Genomic DNA, 20,819 nt, shown 5'->3' on the forward strand with positions numbered 1-20,819 from the left:
GCACGTATCAGATCAATACGACGTTAGATCCGTACAAGCCTTTAAACAAGGGCTAAATTTGGAAGCTTTAGATGTTGGCTTGCAAAGCAACTGCTGCGCTAAATCATTACGGCTGTGCGTGCGCACGCAGTTTGTCATTCCGCGTGTGCTGCCTAGATCAAATCTTGTTGCCTTACCGAGGGGACAGGGAGATTGGATGAGGATGTATTTATGGTAGGATTATCTGGCTGCCTATTGATTTTATCTTTTTTTTTTTATTATCTTATTTTGTCGGGTTTTTTTTTTTTTTTCCCATGAGAGTAGGGTCCTGATTGTAGGCAAAGAGCGAGGAGATCTGGGTAAGCGTAAATCGGTGGCAGAAAGCAGCGGTCCTGCAAAAATGTCCTCAGTCGCCATGGATTGTGGAGGACCGCAGAGTCAGTTGGATGGCTGCTTTTAGCTAAAAACCTGTAATTTCACGTACTCGTTAGCTAAAAGCTATATCCTTATGTACTCATTATGCATGCTCGGCATCTCCAGCTTTCTCCCACATCAGAACAACTGCATTTTTCCCTTTGTAGACTGCTTGGGTCTAACACATAAACCCCCAAAGTGCTCCAAAGCTTTGCAGAAGGATGAAGCTCTACCCCAAGGACGCACGTCGGCGTGTTACGTTCTACCTGCTCTGAGGTTTGCTGAGCACCTCTCTCCCTACGGGACCTCCCATCCTCAGCAAATACCCGCAGCTTCATGTCTGCAAGGAAGAATCTTGGACATCTATCCCCATGGATGCTTATCCCATCGGAGCTGCCATCATTCGGTGTTTGCACCAAATTGGTTTCTAATTGTACTTTTTCAGCCTTTGGAAAGTAGTTGGGATCTAACGAAGGGTTTTTCTTAGCAAAAGTGTTGCTTTTCGCTTGTGTTCTGCACTGCAAGGAGATTGTCCTGGCTTACCAGCTGGGATGGTGGTTTTGCAAGAAGAAATTGCAAGCTTCTCCCTTCTGGACTTGGAAGGGACTTGGAGGTGACTTGGTCCCTCCAGCAACGAGCTTTGTTTCCATCACTTTGAGTTAAGCTCCATGTCTTGCTGCCTCCTGAAGCATCCACCAAGGAGAAGTAATCTCGGAAGAAAAGTTAAGTGAAATTCCAGCTCTATCATGCTTCTTCTCAGCTACTGCTTGGTACAGGGAAGAGAAGATGCTCCACTGAGACGTGAATGATGGAAACCATCTCTGATATTCTGTTTGGTCCACCCAAATTCACTGGTCTGGGGCTCGCCGTGCCTGTGGGATGCAAGGCGCAGGACTGAGGGAGGGAAAAGGGCTTTTGCAAAGGGTTTGGGGAGCAAAATATCCGTTCTGGTTGTTGCACGACAGTGGCCGATGGGCAAAAGGCGTTTGTGGCTTGGCTTGCTCTGGTGGAAATGGATGCTTTTGGAGAGGTAGATGCAATCCTGCCAGTGATTTTTCTACCCTTGTGGGCTCTTCTGATGGCTAAAGATGAGCAACCCATGGCAGATAAAAGGTCTGAATCAAAATGGGAGGTTTTTGGAGCTGCTTTGCAGCGCATGAGGTCATGGTGCAAGGAAATCTCCGTCCATGTCTCATACAGCGTGGGGAAACGCAGCTCTTATTTTGATGATGCTCAGCAGCTGCTTCACAGCTGCACGCAGGAATCTGCCGTAGTCGAGTGACATTTTTCAGGGAATTTATCTCCAAGGGGAAGCGAGAGTTCAAAGCGAATCAGAAATGAAATGGCACTTGAAAGCTGTCAGCGCTGGCACGGTTGGGTTGAGACGACCACATTCGGGTTGTGCCCATGAACCCTTCAAAAATCTAGGCGAGGCTTTTGCGAAGCAGCCCAGAGTTCTCGCTGATTTTTTTTTAATCTCGTCTCGTTAAGAGACACGCACGGTTGCTTTTCCTTCTATGCCTCACTCTGCGTAGCAAACCCGTTCTCTGTCCGCTTAAGAGGTGGCAAGGACGCGTTTAGCTCTGCAAAGCCCTTTCAATTAGGTCGGCGGAGGAGAGCCGAGCGACAAGATAAATGTGATGCTTCATCTATTTAATCAAGCTCGTCACTGGCCGCTGTTTGCTTACACAAGGGTAGGAGTAGCAGATGAGGTCCCCTGTAGGTGATGGAGAGCACAGTGTCTATCCTATGTGCCTTTGGCTGGAGAAACCCTTTGCACAGGCGTTTTCCAGGGAGTTTGCTCCTGTTTTATCATAGAATCACAGAATGGTTTGGGTTGGAAGGGACCTTAAAGATCATCTAGTTCCAACCCCCCCTGCTGCAGGCAGGGACACCCTCCACTAGACCACGTTGCCCAAAGCCTCATCAACAGATATAGCAAGAAAACAACTGATCCAGGCCAAATTCAGACTTCCTCCATCTTTTTTTTTTTCCTCCCATCTCCTCCGTAGCCACCCTAGGGGCATGGAGGGGTGAAACTAGAGTCTGCTCTGCACCTTCCTTGCTTTCCTCCAGCAGCTGCAGGAGGACAGTGCTTTCCAACTCATTCAGGAAGCCAATTAAACTGTATTTAAGCTACAGATGAGACATTTTTGAGGTTGGGACCTTCCTCAAGCTCGGTGCTTCCTGCAACTCTCAAACGTGAATCCTGAGCAAAAGGTCATTGCTACTGAGCAACCACAACTCAGTTGGCTTGACCCAAATCCAAGCTCGGTCCCCAAATCATTGCAGATTGAGCTAAAACAGTTTGCTGGCTGAGAAGAAGTTATCCCGGTGTCCCAACCTGCCAAGAAAACGCTTTTCTGAGACCCTGAGGGATCATAGTTGGTTTTCTTCTATGGCCCTGATCATTCATTTTCCATTGGGCAGCTTCTGCAGGTGATATTTGCCTATTCAAACCAGTGGCGTGTAGAAGCCAGCATTAATGACAAGGCAATTATGAAGATGAGTTTACGATGCAGCTGTAGATGTCTCTTCGATGTCCTCATTGACTGTGGCAGACCGTGAATTGCTGCCGTATCACCTTTCCATTGCAGTAGCACAGAGGAGAAGGAGGTGGAGAGGAGGAGGTTCTCTCAAAGAAACAGGATGTAGAAGGACCTGAAGAACTCAATCTTGTGTTTTTTTGATGGAAAAGACTGTAGGATTTTAATCAGCGACTTGGTATTTGCCCTTTTGCCAGAGCAGGAAGATGCCTGACTCTGTCGTGCAAACTGATAAATGCCAGAGACAGGTATTAGTTTTCCTGGGTCATCTCCATAAATTGGATGGGTTTGAGGTGTGAAAGCACTAGAAGGAGAGGAGCATAAATGTCGTATAGCTCACAGGGGAGGCTTATGACCCTCGCTTTGTATGCGACGCAGAGAAAACCGGAGAGCTGATATAAGCCTTGCGCCGTCGCGGTGCTTAGCTGCAGAAGTTGCGTGACCTTTTGTAGGAAAAGGTGCTTTTGTTAAGCTGAAAAAAAAGGAGATTTTTTTTTTTGATGAAAGGCGGGGAAAAGTCTAGAGGCTGCTGCCGCATATGAGCTCTCCTGGTTTCACCTCAAAAAGAACCCAGGGAGAATATGTAATTGCTCTGGCACTATCCTCCAAGCCTGGGCCCTTCGTTAGCCTCCTAATGAGCTTTCTGCAAGACCATGAGGAATATTACCACTGGATTCATTTGTACATCCAAAGGCTTGTTTGGAAAAGGCACTGAAGCAGTGTCTCGCTCAAGCCATCGGTCCCCTCTCACCGCTTACCATAATACTTTTTATTTTGCTTGTTTTCTGTTACGCAAACTTTTGTCCCCATCGCTAGGGTTTGTTGAGCTGCGGCGTTAATTTGGCATGTCAGAGCAATGAAAAATGTATGCCTGCTCTTGGCGGCTTTGAGCCCAGACTTGTTTCCTCCTCTTACCTTATTTCTACCGTGATTGTTATTCAGACAGCAGTCGGGCTCCACAAAACTATCAGGAGGAGAATACAAACTAATATCTGAGGCACGAGCAATCTGCAGGATAGCCTCATCCCGGAGTTTGGACTGCTGGGTGAGCTGGGCTCATCCTACATGGATGGGGCAGAGGACAAGGTGGGTGGGTTGTCCTGATCCCACACGGATGGAGCAAAGGAGAAGGTGGGTTGTCCTGATCCTACATGGATGGGGCAGAGGAGAAGGTGGGTGGGCTGTCCTCATCCTACATGGATGGAGCAGAGGAGGTGGGTGGGCTGTCCTCATCCTACACAGATGGAACAGAGGAGAAGGTGGGTGGGTTGTCCTGATCCTACACGGATGGAGCAGAGGAGAGGGCACATCAGAGAGAGAAGATGACTTGTTGAAAGCAGTGAGAGGCAGCACATCTTGTAAAAAATAGCCTAGAAATGTCCTTGAATGTGGTAACGACTTCTACACTGACCTGCTGGGCTCTTGAGGGTGCTGAGAAAGTCCTTCCCCCACAGATCCAGCATGACCTTGAGGACAATCCCCTCATCTCTCCATCCTCCCCCTCCCTTAATTGCTGGGGAAGCGGTTGGATGCTGCCAAGAGCCTGCAAATTGCCAGTTTGTCCTGGGCGAGGGTGATGGAGAGGGGGCTGAAAGACGAGTCCTCTCCTCCAAAAGCAGGCTTGACATCTCGGAGGAGAAAATTTCCCTGTAATTGAAATTAAGGGAGAGGAAGGCACAGTTTCCCTCTGTTTTGCTTCACAGGCGGAGATCAGCCAGCTCTGGCCCGTCAATCACGTTCGCCTGCCGACATCGGGCTGCAAAAATAAATCCCCGAGGCGAGGCAGGCGGTGCGATCAATAGCGGCGGCGCATTTCAGAGTCTGGATGAGGAGGACATCACCCAGAGCTTGTGGAGATGGGGGAGCAGGTCAATTCTTGATGCTGGTCTTAGGCAAAGATCTGTGCTCCTACAAGGTATGGGACATGCACTGGAAAAATTGTAATTTTGGGTGACCGAGGCCAAGAGAGGAGGAAATTATTCATTCTGCAATGTCAGGAAAAAAAAAAAAAGTCAGACTGCCCAGAATTATTTTGTTGGAGCCCCTTTTGCTCATCAAAGGGGACAGTAAAAGCCATTTGCATCTGCAAGAGCCAAAGCAAGGTGTAGAAAAAGGGGTGCTGTGCAAAAGCAAGGGGGGACCATCCCCTGCCTGGCATTGCTACGAGGGCAGAGGGGATGCAGAGAGAGGAGCAGGGGTGGCCGCGTGTGCTGAGACGGCTCCAAAAAACACATTTCGTGGGCAAGCATCCCCACGCGCCAAGCTCTCCAAGCGAGATCCCCGAGTTTGGGTGGGCTTTTCCCAAGGAAGTCTCTCCCCCGGTGCCCCCATTGCCTTTGTAAGCCCGGCCGTACATCGTATCAAGCAAAGTTCATGCGATAAGCGGGCTCCTCTCTGATAATGCATTGATTAGATGGATTACAGGAAGGAAAGGAGGGGAAAAAAAAAAACCCCAAAACTAAAAACTTCTGGCACATCCGCTCGCTCAAGCGTCAATCTGGTGTCTCTCCATCACCTACCGAAAGTAAATTAGTTTTCCAGAGCATAACTTAGAGCAATCTCATTTCAGCCTGGCTGCTCAGCTGCACGAGGTGGGTTTGTTTTTTTTTTCTCAGCAAACTCAGCCTTTCCCAAGCATTTTTCTTCCAGGATGAGCATCCGGGGACTGTAGGGTCATCACTGCCGTTAGCAACCTCCGTCTCCCGCAGTCGGTCCCCGACCGCTGCTCGGCCAAAGAAGTAATTTTAAAAACCAACCTGTTTCATCCTCTCCCACGATAAGCATGAAAAATGCATGCGACATTAGGCTTGCTTCATTATTCATCAGCGGCGTTAATTATGCAGCCGTGCCACTTGAATTGTCTCTGGTTGAGGATACTCGCAGCAGGAAAAACTTTGCGAGATAAGCCAGCGCAGGGCGACTTTTATCCCATAAGAAGGATCAGTGTATATTCAGAAGAGGAGAAAGCATGCAAAGGTCTCAGGGCAGTCGATGCAAGGTGGGAGAACGGCCTCACGCTCAAGGCTGCGATGCTTTGGGGAGCCGTATTTTAATTTCTGGGTCCTTCGTGACCTTCCCAGATGAGTCTTATGGGCTTCATCCACGGTGGAGCCAAGCGATGCTCAACCCGCTTTGCTTCTGCAGAGCTTCAGGAGGCGTTAAGATCTGCGCTAAGAGGGAAAGCAGAGAGTCTCCATCACGTAGAGGTGTTGATTTCCTACTTGGGCAATAACCAGAAATCAAGAGAAGGAAGCTTAAGGCTAATGAGGCTTAACGATCGTTCAACGCAGATCTGGGAATTGATTCTCCGGTGAGTTACGGGCAGCTGGCACAAGGCAGGGGAAACCAAATCCCACGAGATACGGAGAGAACAGGATCCAGCCCTCCAAAGAAAAGCTTCTAGAGGGGCTTTGAGGGGTGGGTGAGTGATGAAGTGTCTTGGAAAAACAAGAAAACTTGGTTCTAGCAGTGGTTTGGACCTTGCAAGGCTGATTCTTGGATGAATAGTGGCTTTTTGAATAGGAAAAGCTCCTCTCCAGGGCTGGAATCAGTGCATGACCCTCTGGGTGCTCATTTAAGGGTCAGGACACCCCCAGGTCCCCTCCAGCTCATGGTCTGCAGAGGAATCGGGGTGCCCTTGCTTGAGGGGGGTCCTGCAGCTGCAGAGCCCTGTGCTGGGGTGCAGGGATGAAATGCAGGTTGCAGCATCCCGGTCTCCTCTGGTCGCCGTCCCTGTCACAAGCCCATCCAGAGGAATCAATGTCTTCACCATGCAGCCTCCTCTGTGACAGCCAGAAGGATAGTTTTGGGGTTGGGTTTTTCCCCCCCTGTTCCTCTTTTTTTTTGGGGGGGGGGAGACGACATTCAGCTCCCAAAGTCTTTCCTGACCTCTTTTTTTTGCACCAAAAGTGGATTTTTGGGAGCCAGGCAGTGAGCCAGCCTCAGAGTAACGCTGGACCCAGATGAAGTCAGCGTGTGGGATGATGACAACACATCCGTGAAACCACTTCCTCCCCATCCTGGTGGGACAGGGATCTCTTGGATGGCAACGTCTTGCATTGTTTTGCTCTCTCCGCCCTATGTATCTTCTCTTATGAAGAGCAAGGATCTCAGCCAGCTACTTTCAAAGGTCCAGCCCACCCAATAAATGAGTAATTAGTAATTAATTTGGAGGCAGCATCCCTGGATTCAGGGCCAACGCATTTTTGGCAAACCAAGACCCATGTTTGGGGCTGGGGGGGGAGATCAGATTTTCACAGCAATGCGTTTGCTCTGCAAAGGTGATGCCGGGAGCCGGTGAAACGCTTTGGAGGATGCGGCGGTGAGAGGCGAGAGCACGTGTGTGTCTACAGACACACGCAAACACAGTGATGCGTTACAAAACGCGGCTCTTTCTGGCTCCCACTTTGCTGCTGGCAGTAGCTGCTCCCCCACCTGCTTGTCATCCCTCCTTCTCCAGCTGCATAAACAGGCGCTTTGGAGACAGCTGAGCTGTCAAGCAGGCAGAAGAGTCCATGTCACGCAGAAAAATTAGAATAAAATTACCACCCGATAGGCTGGCATCACCTCGCCGCCGTCTATCCCCATCGCTGCAATGTGCCAGCCCCGTTCGTGTGGGAAATGGGATGGGGTGGGATCGCTCCTGGCCTGGGGAGGGGTAGCGGCAGCGATCCACGGGAGCATGGGGACCCCCAACCCCAAACTGCTCAGGATCTTCATCATCTGGACTGGGAGCTGAAGAGCCGCGTGTCAAAGTCCAGCGCTCCTCAATCAGGTTCCTTCAGATACTCCACATGAGAAGGGTTTAATGTTTTAATGCCAGATTTACTTATTTGGAGATATTTGACGTTACGGGAGGGGCAGGGGTGTTTGGTTTAGAAAAGTGAGCCAGCAGCCTACTGAAAAATGGAATTGCAATATATGGCTGAATTGCAATACAAGCACGATTCCCACCACTGGCCTCTAGATGCTGCCCAGCATGACACTGGGTGTCCCAAGTCAACGGGAAGGACGACATGGGTCGAAGCTCTCTTCAAAGCTCATTTTGCTGGTTGGTTTATTTTTATACTCTGTTGGGCTGAGCCACATGTAACCTTCCCCCACGTCGGTCCGGCTTGCTCAGGGAGACAATTCTTTCTATGGATTATTTTAGGGAAGGCCAGTTGGCCAACTCAATTGATGGAGCCGTTTATTGACAACAAAGGCCACCCTTGGTTCTTCTCGTGTTGAGGTAAGTTCAGTTCTCTGTGCAGTAGCTGTGATCACCTCCTACTTTCTTCTCTGAGCTTCATGAGCGCATCATCCTTCTCCATCTTCTCCGAGCCTTCTTCCATCATCAGGGTTGGTCGCGTGGTGCTGCGTTGGCTGCAGGGTTGCCAGTCAGGTATGACGTTGCTGATGGTTGACACGTCAAGGTCTATGGGGTAGGAGGGACTCCAGCAGCAGACAGTGGTCCTGAAAGGTTGTCCTGATACTAGCAGGAGGATTGGATCCTCAATAAATAGCATAAATAGCCCAAACTGCCGTGTTTCCTGTGATTTTTGGCTCGTTCACTTGAGTCCTTATAAGTAGATCATGAGCAGGAACCAAATCTCATCATTTTGCTATAGGTCTCAGGATGCTTTATAAAGTCCCAAGTTCTGCACTCACATGATAATGTGATAATCTTTCCCCGAAAACCATGATTTTTTTTATTCACGCTCCACGCAACGCAAAGCACAAAGGGATCAAGAAAGAAAAAAAAGGATTTTTTTTTTTATCTCCTGCTTGATCAGACAATTTTGGGACCTTTGGGGAGCCTTCATCTCTCAGTGGTGGGTCACAGCATAAGGGAAAGAACGGGATGCTTGAATTTTGCCCGATTTTCAGTATTTTAATAAAGAGTAGAGGAAAGGTTGGAGATTTCCATCAAAGAGGTAAGGCTGCTCTCTGCAGGCTGCGAAACAGCACGAGATGCCTGGGCTGGGTCTTGTACAACATCCAAAAGCCCAAACCCAGAAGGTCCCTCAAGGAGCGGCATTAGCCAATATCTTATATATTTTTATTAGCAAAAAACCCGTGGCAACTATTGGAACGGACAAATCAAACAGCAGATTTGGGAACGGAAGAAGCAGAGTGGTAGGAATAACAAAACTCTTGGCTCTGGTTTGCTTTTGGGGGAGAGCTTGGGATCCCCGCTTTGCCACGGCAGTGATGTCGAGCGGTCGCATGACTGCCACGACATTTATTTACCTTATAATCGCATTTCACACCTTATAATTGTAAAGTAACACATAAGAGCATGGAAGAAGCCGAGAAGTTCCCTCTTGAAAGCATCTTCCATGGGCAAATGACTTAGATCCCTTTTCTCTTACGGAAATTATTTAGATCTCAGTTTAAAAAAAAAAAAAAAAAATATATATATCCCTGCTTCCATTACATTACCGGCAGAAAATTGGCAGAATTTAGCTGGAAGAGTTTTTTGCCACCTTCAGGTCGGTATTTCACCCGAGGCTGAGGCACGTTGTATCCAGGGGGAGAAATCACACACGGGAAAACCATAAATCTCTGGAGGATGCCGAGTCAGCATTTCCACCCATTACTGGGTCATTAATTATATAATTATTAACGATATACTTCCCCAGCACGCACAACCTAAAGGACAGGAGGGGAGTGAATTTCTGCTTGGAAATCTGTAAATTCTAAGGTTGGAGAAGAGAAGACAAATTTCTGCTGTTAAATCTGGCTGCCAGCTCTGAATTTTAAGGCTGGAAAAGACGGATTCCTGCGGATAAACTGGGATTTCTCAGGAACCCCAAAAAGATGCCGAGGGAGGAGCAGGATGGGATGAGGTTTGCTGGCTCGGAGCTGAACCGGCAGAGCTTCACTCCTGCATCTTCCTACCCGCTCCAAACTCATTTTTAATAGGTACAGACCCTCCTCCCCTTCCCACTCGACCTCTCGAACAATTAATTTAATTATTCCCAAACACCACGCAATTGGCTTCCATTAGAGGCCAATGCGCTTACCTCGGCCTCTGGGCAAATAATAACAACCAAAAATTGCAAAGAACAAATGAGGTCATTCAGCGGGGTTGAAGAGGGTGGCTGGGTAATTGCTCGGTGTGTGCAAATTGAGATTAAATTTTAAAAATAAACCAACCTCTCTGCTCACCGTCGCTGGGAAGAAGCCCTCATTTGCAAAGGCAAAAATCTCATCTGCTTGTTAATCATTATTATTTTTGTTTCATTTAAGCTTTACGCTTTCCTTGGGAGCGCTCGGCCCCTGTGATTTTATTTTTTTTTTTTCCCCTAGGTCAGCAAACTTCTTCCATCGCTAATTAAAGGAGTTTTAAGAGGTGGTTTGATGCAGAGTTGTTGGCTCCCAAAGAAACGGCCGTCTCGATATTAGCGGCTTGTTTTTAATCCAGTAAAGGCGACGCACGAGGGTCGGTTGGTGGGATTTGAAGCTCAGAAATTCAGCCTAGAAAGGAAACGTGCAGGTAATTAGCTGGCAGGGTAATTAGCCATTGGAATGGGCTGCCATGAGTTTGATAGGTGAAAAATAAAAAGGGAAAATTGGGTAGTTTGTGATGACGAACTTCTCCAATCTGAGGCGGGATTGGGGCATTACTGGCGTTGTTATAGAGTCTATAGGTGCCATATAGGGAATTTATGAGGATTAGTGCCTTACTCTTCATCTAGCTTTCTCTGGAAAGATGAAAAAATAGGATTTCCCCCTAAAATCCTTCTGAAATCTGGTTCTCAGCCAGGATGGTAGATGGAGACCACGAACTACGCTGGTGAAGCTGCCTCTAAAAGGGACAAACACGGCACGCAGTGCACCCGTCCCCACCTCCATCCACCCATTTAACTGGCCCGACTGAAAATTAAAGCTCACCCAGCCATCCCTGTAACATTAATTAATGTTAACGAGCAACAGCAAGGCTGTTGTCAACCCACTGCAAGAGCCGTTCATCTGTGTCTCCCTCTTATGGGCAGAGACAAGGTGAAGAGCAGCATCTCCAGCGGTTTTTTTTCCTTAAAAAGATCGAAGTTTTCCACTTTTCAACAACTTCTTAAACTCAAGTTTAAATCTCAGGGTTTTAAGGCAGCTCGGTGATGTGGTCAAACCTTCGCAGCGAGGCTGATGGTCAACCTGGTGGCCACCAGGAGGTGGCCCCGTCATCCAGGTCATTAATGATGATGGCGATGAGGATCAGACCCAGGATTGACCCCCCCTGACGTTACACCACCGCGGAGCAAAACCATCCTAAGGTTACCACAGGGACTGAAATTTGGAGGACTTCCCTAAAAATCAAACATTTTTCTCACGTAAGACTTGAATTTGTGGCTTTTATTAGTAAAGTAAATTAATCCCACTTCTTTATGGCCGTGGCAGCCTTATTTAATTTTCTGTTATGTAAACGACTTGCTGTAAGCTTGGTTTAAACGTAATAGGGCTTCACCGTTGCATTAAAGCCAAGAGCGATGTTGTGGGGTTTTTTGCTTTATGATTTCTAACGATTATTGCTGGGGGCTGTTGGGTTCTTCTTCTTATGAATATTAAGTTTGATTAATTGAAACCTGAGGAGTGGGGTCGGGCTGGTAGTGGCTGGTTGTCCTGAAAAGCAAAGCCTAGCTTTTTTGGGGGAATAAATGAGATTTTCAGAGCATCTTAAGCACGTGGAGCCAGACTGGCGCGGAAATTTGACTTCCAGAAACATCAGCCGGGCTTTCATTCACCCTCCATCGCTCAACTTAACGGGGAGGGCAAAGAATTGGTGCTCCTGTAGCCGAAAACAGCAAAGCCAAACCCATCTGATGCCTGTTGCCATGGCAGGAGCATCTCCCATCCCACCTCACTGCCATAGCAACAGGGACTCGTTAGGAGCAGCAGCAGCATCCCCCCCCCCCGCCTCGCCGCTAAATTGGGGGGGACGGTTCTCCCCCCACCCCGAAAGCAGGGTGGGATCACGCCGAGCGAAGGGACAGGCAACCGCCTGCGGTAAAGGCTCGAATTAGATCCTTTCCCCCCTCTAAACCAAATAATCTGCTCAGCAAATCACCTGCTTAATTAATTTCTGCAAGTGCTGCGACACCACCGGCGGTAATTAATTGCAGATAAACCCAGTCGAGAAAGGGAGGACAAACAGCGAGTCGCAAAGGGAGGGGGGGAAAAAAAAAAATCAATTTAAAAAAAGAAAAAAAGGGGATGAGGAAGTGCTCAGCATCCTTCCCCTTTTTTCTTTTCCCCTTTCGCCACCTATTTTACAGCCAGCAACATGCGCCGGCAACGATTAATTCTGCCCAGGGCTTAAAAAAATGTAAAATCCCAGGAAACTTTGCTTTTGGAGCAGCTCCTTACCCCAAAGCGTCACGAAGCCGGGTAAACCACGCTTACTTATTACTTTCTTCGCCTGGTGAATAAAATGCAACATGCCACAGAGCTAAAAAATACCATCAAATCGCTTTAATTAGAAGGGACTCTGCTAATAACCCTGCTTGAGCCTAACGCAGCACACGGGCTGATAATTAATGTATTTAAAACGGCTTTAGACAACTGATAAATTCCTGTTGTCGCGGCATTTGCCTCCGCAGGGGGTGTGTGGGTGCAAGCTACTCCGGATTTGCCTTTCTCCAAGTGTTTTCAGCCCAAAAAAGTCAACCACGATTCGTAAGACGACGTCTCTTCTCGCCACGTGGCTTCTCGCCACGTTGGGAGCGAGCGTCCTCCGAAGGGATGCTCAGGTCGTTTGTTATTAATATTTGGGGGGGTTTAGGCGGGGTGTTTTTTGAGTCCTGGTGGTGGTAAAGTCCCGGCACGGGTAGCTCCGATGTTTTTCCCACGGGATACAAGAAGAAAAGGAGATGAGGCAGAGATGAGTCTGGTATAGGAGTGCCACACACTGGCCGTGCCGCGCCAGGCAGCATCGCAGGCAGGAGACATCCCCGAGACCCCCAAAAACGTCCCTTTGTCCTGCAGCTCCCCCGACCAATGCTGCATCTAGGGGTGCGGACACCAAACCGGGCATCCGCATGGGCAGGGGAACCCCAATCTCCAGCCACGCTCTCTGGGCCAACGCTGACTTTCTCCAAAAATCTATTTATTTATGTGTTTTGGTTTGTTTTTTTTTTTTTTTAAAAAAAAGAAAAAGGATTGAAAAAAGTTGCCCCAACCCAAGGACAAGTGACAGCAGGAGCTGCTAGAGTGGCCCTAAAACACCAAATCCCTTTGGGATCCAACCAGACTCACCCGAGAGCAACACAGGTAGCAGCAAAAGGGGGTTCCCCCCTCCGTTATGGGGGTCCCCCGCTTCTCCCCAGGGCTGGGAAAGGACCCCAGCGTCATGGTGCTCAGCATCGTCTCCGCCACCGGTTGGCGGGAGCATCCCGACGAGCCCCCGGTCACCGGTGTTGCTTCTTGTGCCGAAGGATCTCCGTGGGGGTGAAGGTGAAATCCTGCTGGCAAACGTCGCAGTGGTAGGACCTGTGCAGGGAGGAGTTTTTGGACGAGCTTTCGGCTGCTTCTTCCTGGGGGGCTGCGGGAAAAACGTAGAGAAAAACGGGGATCAGAAGGAAACCGAAGCCCTGCAGGACCCTTTTCTTTCCCCCATTGCACCCCCAAAATGTGGCCCTCAGTGGTATCTCGAGGGGCGTGCTCCTAAAAGCCAGCATAAACACAGCCCGGCTCGCTGCAACCCCTTGCCCGTGGAGCAGAGATGCCACCTGGGCTCTTCTCTCAGGGAAAACCAGGCTGTTTCTCCCCAATTTTCCCTCGTCACAGCCCTGGGATGGGGACAAACGACTCACCCTCGGAGGGCCGGCAAGCGTTTTCATGGCACATGCGCTCCAGGGGGGTGAAGGGCATGTGGAGATCGCAGTGGGGACACGTCCAGAAGCTCCGCAGGCAGTCGCTGTAGAGATCCGTGTCCGTCTGCGGGATACAAAGGGCAAAGGGGACGTTCGGACTCTCCCGGGGCAGGGTGACAGGCAGAGCAGGCAGGGAAGGAGAAGGGTGGACTCACAGCCAGGCAGTTGTAGGTGAGAAAGTCCGTCACCCTGTGGCCACCTTTCACCTCGTCGGGCTTCATCTCCGTTCCCTGGAAAAGCCCTGGGAGTTGGGGAGCAGCAGCAACAGTTTGGGGACCGATGTAGAGATTCTGTTTCTCCAGCCCGGTGAGCTGACGCAGGCGATACGGCACCTGCAAGAGGACGTGGGGATGTCGGAGGGGAGCTGCACCAGCTCCCCTCATCCTCTTTTCTCAGCTTTCAACCCAGAGATGGATTAAAACTACATGCACCGCAGTCACGGCGGCATCACCTCCGTCTGCAGGAATTCCAGCAGCCCCCGGGTGAGCACGGATACATCCCGGGAGCTCGGCCGGAGGCCCGGCTCCTCGCCACGACGTTCCAGTAGCTGGTGGAGGAGTTTTTCCCAGGAGGAGCGAAGCTGCAGGGCCATGGAGAGGAGGCGCAGGGCAGAATCCGCATCGGGGATGGTGAGCTCCAGCCATCCATCCGCTACCAGCCGGGCGCAGTCCGCGCTGGTGTCCAACGAACGGGAGAAGAGCAGGAGAGCCTGGAAGAGCAAAACAGAACCGGTTTGGGGGGATGAAGGCTACTAGAAGGCATGGAGAGGAAGAGGAAGAGAGCGAAGAGCTCACCTGTAGGGCTGGTACCCGGACGCAGTTCACCAGGTAAGGTTTGTTGGTCTCCAGCAGCGAGACAAAGGCGAGGAGCTGGTGGTGGCGGCTCAGCCCCTCTTTGGGGTCTGTGGGGGCAATAAGGGGACCCCAAATAAGCTGGACCCCAAACTTCTCCCCATCCCCTTCAGGATTCACCAAACCCCAAAACCAGCTTTTATCCAACACGGGAAAAAGCCAGGGAGAAGCACAGTTAATTCCTTCGGGATTTTCTCCTACCTGCGATCCCACCACGTTCCGGTCCCTCCTTGGCGTGGAGCAGCTCCGGGCTGGTAGCGAAGACGCAGGTGGGATGAAGCACGACGCCTTGCTTGTTTTTGGTGTGGAAAATCTACGGTAAGAGCAAAACGGGTGTCGAGGGAGAACGAGGAGATGCCGGGGAACGCCAGGATGCGGGACGGGGCAGGGGAAGGACACGGACCTGATCGGAGTCCTTGCGGCCGCTGTTGAGCTGGTCGGGCACGGCCAGCTGGGGGTAAAGGCCCCTGCACAGCACCAGCTTGAGCAGGGCAAGCTGTGAGGAGGAGAGGGACGAGCTGGATACAGCCTGGAGCTCATCCACGTTGTGGCGCAGCTTGAACTTGACATCCTGCAGAGATAAAAAGAGGATGTCAGGGGCCCAGATGGCCGGATCCTGCCTCCCGGGAAAGAAAACGGGTGCAAGGGTCACCTGGATATCGATGCTGCGCTCCCCCTTCCCACGGGTGCCACCGTCCTCCTCCTCACCGGAAGAGGCATCCGCTCCATCCTGCAGCCGCAGCACTTTGCGTTTCCGACCCTCCGTCTCCGCGTGGGAACGCCACAGCCGGTGCAGCTCGCGGCGTTCCCGGTGCCGGCTCTGTCGGCTGTAGCTGTCGCTGGGTCGGCTGGAGGTTTCCTCAAGCAGCTGGTGGTCTCGAAGAAGCTCCTGGGGTGGAGGGAGAGACGGTTGCTGAGCCCCCACGGCCAAGAGATGGACAGTTTGGGGGTGCACGGGCAAATTCAGCTCTTTTCCGCACCAGCAACGCCCTCCCCGGACCGAGGCCGGATCCTGCCCCTCACCTGAAACTGGCGCCGCAGGTCGGCGGCCTCATAAAGCCGATGCTCCTCCAAGCCTCGCCGCCGGCACCATTTCCGAGAGCTGCCGCTCCGTTCTGATTTCACCTGCTCCGGGACAGCACGGCTCAGCCCCCCCAACAGGGACAGGGTGTCCTTCCCACCGCTCCCTGCGCCCCCAAAATCACCCCCCAACAGCCTCAAGCACACCCCGCCCCAAAACAAAGTCTCCCCAAACCCCAAATGCGTTTCATTTCCCCCCAGTTTAGGCAGGAATCTCACCTGGACCCACTCGTTGAAGACGTTGAGCAGCGTCAGAGGGTCACCATGGGGGCTCTCGAGGGGCCGACGGGCCGTGACGCAGTCGGGGTTGGGGTGAGCAGGTCGCAGGAAAGGGGATTGCACGCTCAACGCCGCCGCCACGGTCAAGGTGGGCTCGGCCAGTCCAAACAGCGCACCCAGGACCAGCATCTTGCCTGCACGGTGAGGGCAGGGCGGATAGTGAAGGCAGGGGAACCCCCCAAACTCACACCGTCGCCTCTGCTTCAAGAAGGAGGCGCCCCAAATTACTCACCGACCACCACGTCCACTGGCAGCTGGGCCAGCAGGTTCCCGATGGGCGTCAAGTCTTCAGCCTCGTCCAGGGCTCCCTGGTCCTTCAGGTATCGCACGGCCGTCTCCAGGCTGGACGAGGGAGGCGGCTCCAGGAAGGGGAAGGTCCGGGGATCACCCAGCCCCATGCTCTTTAACTGAGAGAACAGAACACGTAGAACGAGCCCAACGATGATGAGAAGAGCCTGGAAGTTTATGAAGCCCCCCCAAGGGGACTAGATGGGTTTTCCCTTCAAGATCTCCCCAAATCTCCACCCCAACGCGAGCAGAGGGATCCCAAACTTTACCTGGAGCACTAGAGAATCAAGCGCTACCCTCTGGATCTCCGGCACGGGATAGGGGGAAAAGGCGTCGTAGTCGGATTCGGCATAAAGCCGGTAGCAGACGCCGGGGCCGGTCCTGCCAGCCCGTCCTTTCCGCTGCTCGGCGCTTGCCCGGCTGATCCAGAACTCCTGCAGTCGCTGAAGTTTGCCCTGAGGGTCGTAGCTCATCTCCTTCACCTTCCCTGGAGGGAGCAGGAAGGAAGGAGAAGCTCAGGGTAAGGCAGGAGAGAGGAAAAAGCTTTCCCACCCAGCAGAGAGGGGTGTCAGAGCAGGGATTTTTACCAGAATCCAGGACAAATCGCACGCCGTCAATTGTCACCGAGGTCTCTGCGATGTTGGTGGAGAGGATGCACTTACGGACGCCGGGAGGAGGCACATCAAACACCTGAAGAAGGAGAAATGATGGTCTTACATCAGCATGGCCAAACCCAGAGCAGGAAGAAGGTAAATGCAGTTTGCACCCATTGGTTGCACCCTGAAAACACCCGTAATCAGGGCACAATCGGGCTGAGCTCTGGGATTTTTCACTCTGCGATGCCAGGGTGCCAAATCCCACCCCGATCTTGGGGTCAGACCGTCACCCACCTTGTCCTGCTCGGCAACAGAGAGGGTGCTGTGCAGGGGGAGCACAATCCAACGCTGCGTATGCGCGGCATAAGCCTGCGCCGCCTCCAGCACCGCGCCGATCTCGGCCACCCCGCTCAGGAACACCAGCAGGTCCCCGCGTTCCTCCGGCGGGTACTTGTGGTCGATGGCTTGAAGCACCCGCAGGTACGGGAGGGGATCCAGGCGCTCCGATTTCCCCGATTTCCCGATCGCGGATGCTTCTTCCTTAGGGATGGGTTGGTAAATGACCTGCAGGAGTAGAAACAGGGATGATGCAGCCTCCGGGTAGACGCAGCGAGAGATTCGCGTCCACCTTGTGTCAGGATTCATCCCAAACATTATTCTCCATCCTCACCGAGATGGGAAAGATCCTTCCCGGCACCTGCAGCACTGGGGCACCTCCAAAGTACCCTGAAAAAAGGCGGATATTGATGGTCGCCGACATCAGCACCAACTTAAGGTCCGGCCGAGCGGGAAGGAGCCGCCGCAGGACACCCAAGAGGAAATCGCTGTGCAGATGCCGCTCGTGAACCTCATCAGCAATCAGGACGTGGTACCCGGGCAACGTCGGCTCCCGCTGTACCTGCCGCAGCAGCAGCCCCTCCGTCAGGAAAACAATCTTGGTGGCGGGCGAGCGGGTGCTCTCGAAGCGGATCTGGTAGCCCACCTGTCGCAGGAAGAGGAAGAGCAGAATAGGATAAAATCGAGCACTCAACGGCTCCCAGTTACCCCCAAAACGGCCAGGGAAATCACCAGTCGCCAGCCCACGGAGCTCACCTGGTTTCCATACTGGTGCAGGCTCTCGAAACCCACCCGCTTGGCCAGCGAGATGCAGGCGATACGGCGAGGTTGGGTACAAGCCACGTGGCTATAACCGGCCGCCAGCAAGAACTGAGGCACCTGCGTGGATTTACCGCAGCCGGTATCACCGGCGATCACCACCACTTGGTTTTGAGCCACGGCGCGCAGGAGCCGGTCCCGGTACTGAGAGATGGGAAGCGCAGCTCGTTCCCGTTGGAGTTTGGCCAGTTTGGCAAAGCTTTGTTTTTGGGTGAAGTCCAGGTAGTGCAACAAAGCGGTGCGAAATTCAGAGAGGCGTTCCTGCGGCACGCCGGAGTCTCCTCGCCGGCCTCGGATCGCTCCCTCCATGTCGGCGCTCAGCACCGAGAGGTTGATGCGGTACCGGGGATCATATCGGCGCGGTAAATCGAGGCGACGGGCGGCGGCGGGGGGTTCTGCCTGGTCGTGGTGGCCGGGGGTTGGTTCGTGGTCGGTTCTCCGGCTCTGGAAACGCCGGAGCCGCTCAAAGAAAAGCCAGAAATTGCGGCCATCCTCGGAGCCGGCTCCGATGTAATCCTGCTCGCGGAAATACAGCTCTTCCAGCCGGCGTCGCGTGGCGGGGCAGTCCCAATCCCACTGGGAAGGAGAAAGGTCCCGCTCTCGCCGACGGGATCTGCTCTCCTTCTCTGGCGGCATTTCTGCAGTGGGGCAGCCAGTTCCGGAACCGAGGACCTGTGCCAGGATGGCAGCCGGTGTGAGGGGGGTTGGCTCCTAGAACACCTGTGCAGCCTGTCCCAGCCCTCTAGGACCCCCACGTACCCCTGTCCAGCCCCATGAGACCCCCCCTAACCTGTCCCAGCCCTCTAGGATCCTCACACACCCCTGTCCAGCCCCATGGGACCCCCCACAACCTGGCCCAGCCTCCTGGGACCCCACACACCCCATCTCAGCTCCCTGGGACCCCCATGCACCCTGTCCGAGCTCCACAGGATGCTCCCCACCCCTGTCCAGCCCCTTGGGACCCCTCCACAACATGGCCCAGCCCCTGAAACCCCCCCCACACCCCTGTCCAGCCCCTTGGGACCCCTCCACAACATGGCCCAGCCCCTGAACCCCCCCCCCCCCCTGTCCAGCCCCTTGGGACCCCTCCACAACATGGCCCAGCCCCTGAAACCCCCCCCACACCCCTGTCCAGCCCCTTGGGACCCCTCCACAACACGGCCCAGCCCCCGAGACCCCCCCACACCCCTATCCAGCCCCTTGGGACCCCCATACACCCTGTCCTCAACCAGCACCACCCCAACCCAGCCCCGTAGGAACCCCACAACCTGTCACAGGCCCCTAAGACCCCACACACACCCCTATCCAGCCCCTTGGGACCCCCGAGCACCCCGGCCCAGCCCCCGGGGACACCCCCCTACCCCGGCCCAGCCCTCAGGAACCCTAGGCCAGGCCCGGCTCCCCAACTAACCCCACACAAACACACCAGATCCGGCTCCCCACCGCTTCAGACTCACCGGAACCAAATTTCCTACGCGACCCCGGCCCAGCAGGCCTCTCTCCGGCTCCGCTGCCTCCCCAGCAACCGCTGCCCCGGAGCCGGGCCCACCCAGGCCCGTACCCGCCGCCCAAGGCCCGGCCCGGGCCCGAACTCACCGACCAGGCCCCGGCACCGGGACGCAGGACGCGCGGCCGCCAGAGGGCGCCCAAGGGCCGCCGCGTGAGGGGAGGGGCGGGGCTACGTAGGAGGGGGCGTGGTTAGGGGAGGAGGTGCGGGGTGGGCGGGGCCCGGGCAGCGCTGTGTCCCCACCCCCCCGTCCCCAACCCTGGTGGCCCCCGTCCCCGCTGTCCCCAACCGTCTCCGTGGTGCCCCCCCATCCCCAAACATCTCTGCTGTGCCCCCCTGTCCCCAACCATCCCCAAGGTGCCCCCATGTCCCCAGCCATCCCCATGGTGCCCCACCATTCCCACCATCCCCAAGGTGCCCCAATGTCCCCAACTGTCCCTAACCATCCCCAAGGTGCCCCCATGTCCCCAGCCATCCCCATGGTGCCCCACCATTCCCACCATCCCCAAGGTGCCCCAATGTCCCCAACTGTCCCTAACCATCCCCAAGGTGCCCCCATGTCCCCAGCCATCCCCATGGTGCCCCACCATTCCCACCATCCCCAAGGTGCCCCCATGTCCCCAACCATCCCTGTTGTGCCCCACCATTCCCACCATCCCCATGATGCCCCCATGTCCCCAACCCTCCCCATGGTGCCCCACCATTCCCACCATCCCCACAGTACCCCCATGTCCCCAACCATCCCCACGGTGCCCCACCATCCCCAAGGTGCCCCAATGTCCCCAGCCATCTCTGTTGTGCCCCAACATTCCCACCATCCCCATGGTGCCCCCATGTCCCCAACCATCCCTGTTGTGTCCCACCATTCCCAGCCATCCCTGCTGCACCCAAACGTCCCCAACCATCTCTGTAGCACCCCACTGTCCCCATCGTGTCCAGCTATCCCCAGCTGTCCCTGCTGTGCCCATCTCTGTGGTGATGCAATGTTCTCAACCATCTTCTCTGTGCCCCAATGTTCCCACCTTCCCCAGCCATCCCCACGGTGCCCAACTGTCCCCAGTCGTCCCCAACCACCCCTGTTGTGCCCCAACCTTCCCACCATCCCCATGATGCCCAATTGTCCCCAACCATCTCCACTGGCCCCTAGGGTGGTCAGCACCAGGGCAGTGAAAAATCAGATCAACTTCAGCTGCCACCCTCCACCGCCCCGCGAGATGAAGCAAGACCACGGGGAAGAGTTTACCATCCACCGCAAGGACTTTCTGGGGCCAGGG

General features: G+C 53.6%; 1 protein-coding gene across 2 annotated transcripts; it reads right to left on the minus strand.

The window, feature by feature from the left end:
• Positions 1 to 7,894: 7,894 nt before the first annotated feature.
• Positions 7,895 to 19,649, minus strand: DHX34 (DExH-box helicase 34). Of its 2 annotated transcripts, XR_008574816.1 has the most exons (18): positions 19,496 to 19,643; positions 17,976 to 18,710; positions 17,554 to 17,865; positions 17,178 to 17,447; positions 16,875 to 16,977; positions 16,557 to 16,774; positions 16,232 to 16,406; positions 15,940 to 16,133; positions 15,664 to 15,765; positions 15,293 to 15,529; positions 15,044 to 15,211; positions 14,842 to 14,953; positions 14,584 to 14,690; positions 14,241 to 14,498; positions 13,945 to 14,121; positions 13,730 to 13,853; positions 13,173 to 13,458; positions 7,895 to 10,400 (listed from the first exon to the last, which is right to left on the minus strand). XR_008574816.1 is itself a non-coding variant. In XM_054811430.1 (17 exons), the coding sequence occupies exons 2-17, from the start codon at positions 18,672 to 18,674 to the stop codon at positions 13,325 to 13,327; spliced, it is 3,390 nt and encodes a 1,129-aa protein (XP_054667405.1). In that variant the 5' UTR covers positions 18,675 to 18,710; positions 19,496 to 19,649; the 3' UTR covers positions 12,377 to 13,324. The 2 variants fall into 2 exon arrangements, 1 of the variants encoding a protein (XP_054667405.1); XM_054811430.1 differs by lacking the exon at positions 7,895 to 10,400 and having other exon boundaries at positions 12,377 to 13,458; positions 19,496 to 19,649.
• Positions 19,650 to 20,819: the final 1,170 nt, after the last annotated feature.

The sequence above is a fragment of the Grus americana genome (genome assembly GCF_028858705.1).
Source record: "Grus americana isolate bGruAme1 chromosome 34 unlocalized genomic scaffold, bGruAme1.mat SUPER_34_unloc_1, whole genome shotgun sequence".
NCBI lineage: Eukaryota > Metazoa > Chordata > Aves > Gruiformes > Gruidae > Grus > Grus americana.